At 34.0% G+C, this 2,793-nt stretch overlaps 1 protein-coding gene across 1 annotated transcript; it reads left to right on the forward strand.

Annotated features, from left to right (window-relative positions):
• Window positions 1–504: 504 nt before the first annotated feature.
• LOC146694396 (olfactory receptor 2AT4-like) lies at window positions 505–1,497 on the forward strand. Its single transcript, XM_085429688.1, has one exon. The coding sequence runs from the start codon at window positions 505–507 to the stop codon at window positions 1,495–1,497; it is 993 nt and encodes a 330-aa protein (XP_085285814.1).
• Window positions 1,498–2,793: the final 1,296 nt, after the last annotated feature.

Genomic DNA, 2,793 nt, shown 5'->3' on the forward strand with positions numbered 1-2,793 from the left:
ATCTTTTTTGTTTCCTAGAAAAAAAAAATCATTAATCTGGGTCTGATTGACTGTATATTGAGCACTGACTGATCCACAGAGAATATAACAATGGCCTATAGCACACCTTCATCACAAAAACATACTGCGAGAAGTTTTTTAAAAAGAGAACCAGCGGGCAACTCAGCAGATTATGCTGCCACGGTGTATGAGAAAGGTAAGTGTAAAGTGAGCGAAAGGAAGTCTGAGTCATTATTATGTTATGTTATGTGTTATTCATCCCATAAAAAAGATTATGTCATGTATGTTATGCAGTCAGGAACATGTTTAGTTGTAACATAAATTCCCAGACCTAAAGGAAAAACAAATGAGAACTAAAACTTACTAAAATATTCTTAACAATATGCACAAAGTACCAAAAATTACTTTAAAGCACAATGATTTCAAGGTATTATAAATTTAAATGTTACCATTTATCTTAACATTGTGGGTTTTCCAGTGTTCTCAGGAAATTTCTGCTCTGTCATGCCTGAGAGAAATCATAGCAGTGTGACTGAGTTCATCCTTACTGGATTCGCTGGCCTTCATCAAGAATACTATGGTCTTGTCTCAGCTGTATTGTTTTTTGTATATTTGATAACTCTGATAGCAAATGCTAAAGTTATTTTTTTATTTGCAACCAACCGCAGCCTCCATAAGCCAATGTATTATATCATTTTAAATCTGACTGTATGTGATATTCTCTTTAGCACAACCACTTTACCTAAGATCATAAGCAGATATTGGTTTCGATCAGGAAGCATTTCATTTACTGCCTGTTTTATCCAAATGTACTTTGTTCACTATCTTGGTTCAGTCAATTCGTTTATTCTCTTTCAGATGGCTTTAGATAGATATTTGGCTATTTGCTATCCTTTCAGATATTCACTTGTTCTTACAAAATCTAATATTTTAATTCTCAGTATTACTGCCTGGATTATTTCCAAGGCATTCCCTCTAATGATGGTTATTAGAGCATATCCTCTTCCTTACTGTGCCTCAAATATAATCACTCACTGTTTCTGTGACCATATTGGTATAACAGTCCTGGCGTGCACTGACAGGACCCCTTATGCCACTCTTGCCTTTACAGCAGCAATGGTTACACTACTGGGGCCTCTGGCATTTATCATTTTCTCATACTGCTCTATTCTTATAGCAGTGTATAAGATAGCAAATGTGCAAGGCCGCCTGAAATCATTGTCCACTTGTAGTACTCAGCTGATTATAATCTCCCTTTATTATTTACCCAGATGTTTTGTATATTTAGCCCAAAATGTTGGCATTACATTTAGTGCTGATGTGCGACTAGTGATCATCATGCTGTACAGCCTTGCCCCACCAATGATCAATCCACTCATATACTGCTTAAGAGCAAAAGACATGAGAGAAAGCTTGTTGAAACAATTCTGCAGAAGAATCGTTCCAGAAAAAGCTCAGGTTGCAGCTATTAGTAACTCGTTAAAAACATCACCTTAACATGCTTTAAATTATCCTATTCTAATGGGGAGCCAAAGTGATTCTTGTATTTCATTAAGGAGTCTTTTGCTTGGTTAGTGTATAGAAAAGTTTTATATAGTTGATTTTCAGTGGTATCTCTCGCAGGGTACAGAGTCGACACTTCCTGGCATGTGACTTAAATTATTTATTGCTTCTACTGAATCTAGAAAATAATCTCAGAGCACAAAGTAGTTCTATGTTAATCAAATTGGCTGTTTAACATTTAGTTCTTTAGTTTTTCTTTTTAATTTAAAAACCCCACAATAACAAGAGCTTTGCTGTATAATATTAAGGTGTATGTTTTACTTTTTCTGTTTTTGGGATGCTTCACTTTGTTTATAATTTTTTTAAGGAGAAATTGTATTGGAATGTAATTATAGAAGGGATTAATTGTAGTGTCTGTTAAATCATTTTAAACAGGTATGCAACTGAATAAATTAGAGGGGGAAAATGCATCATTTCTATTATTTACTGCGATATTTTTATGTTTTATGTTTTAAATAATGATGCAGCTTAATCATCATTTATAAGAAATTTTGCTAATATATGTATGTGTGTATGATTTCAAATTTTAATTTCAATTAAATTTAAAATTCCCCCTTTAGCACCATCCCTTTTACACCTACAGTTGAGATAAAGTGAGGACTTCTGAGAGTAGAAATCAACACAGTGTTCTTGGAATCTTGAATTGAAGTGTTTGAAATTGCGTAAGGAGTTTCAAACACCAGTCTGGTGGTGACTCTGTGGAGGTAACTACAGCATCTGAAAGACGGTCATTTATATGGGCAGAAATCTGTGCCATCAGAAACTGAATTTGAATAAGTTAAATTTGAATTATTCGGACTGAATCTGAATTGTAGCTTGAATAAAAGCTTTTAAAAACTAAATTTGAATTAGCCTAATTTGAAATTCAATTTATTGGTTTGAAAATTATCATCACTAAATTGAACTTCAATTTTATAGTTTGAAAATGAATTCATTTGCTTTGAAACTGTATTTTATCCTTTAAAAATTTAGTTCTCGAATAATTTCAGATTCACTTCTCACCATTCAGTTTCAGTTCTACAATTCAATTTCATTTCCAAAATTCCGTTCTCTGTGACTTGCATCCGGTTCCGGTTCAAGAGTATGAACCGGAACCAGAGCGCAGATTAATAGAACTACGTTTTACTAGCGGACCGAAAGTGTCACTGATGGGAATCTACAGCATCTTGAGCTGAATTAAGACTTCAGAAGTCATGTCGAATGACCAGCGGATAAACTCTCAGGTTGGTA

Source organism: Copadichromis virginalis, linkage group LG14 (genome assembly GCF_057382275.1).
Source record: "Copadichromis virginalis isolate Kocher_CV1m ecotype Utaka linkage group LG14, C_Virginalis_male_GT1.1, whole genome shotgun sequence".
Taxonomy (NCBI): Eukaryota; Metazoa; Chordata; class Actinopteri; order Cichliformes; family Cichlidae; genus Copadichromis; species Copadichromis virginalis.

What these genes read in the sequence shown, in the direction of transcription:
- LOC146694396 (XM_085429688.1), top strand. Translation starts at nt 505, where the DNA reads ATGCCTGAGAGAAATCATAGCAGTGTGACTGAGTTCATCCTTACTGGA.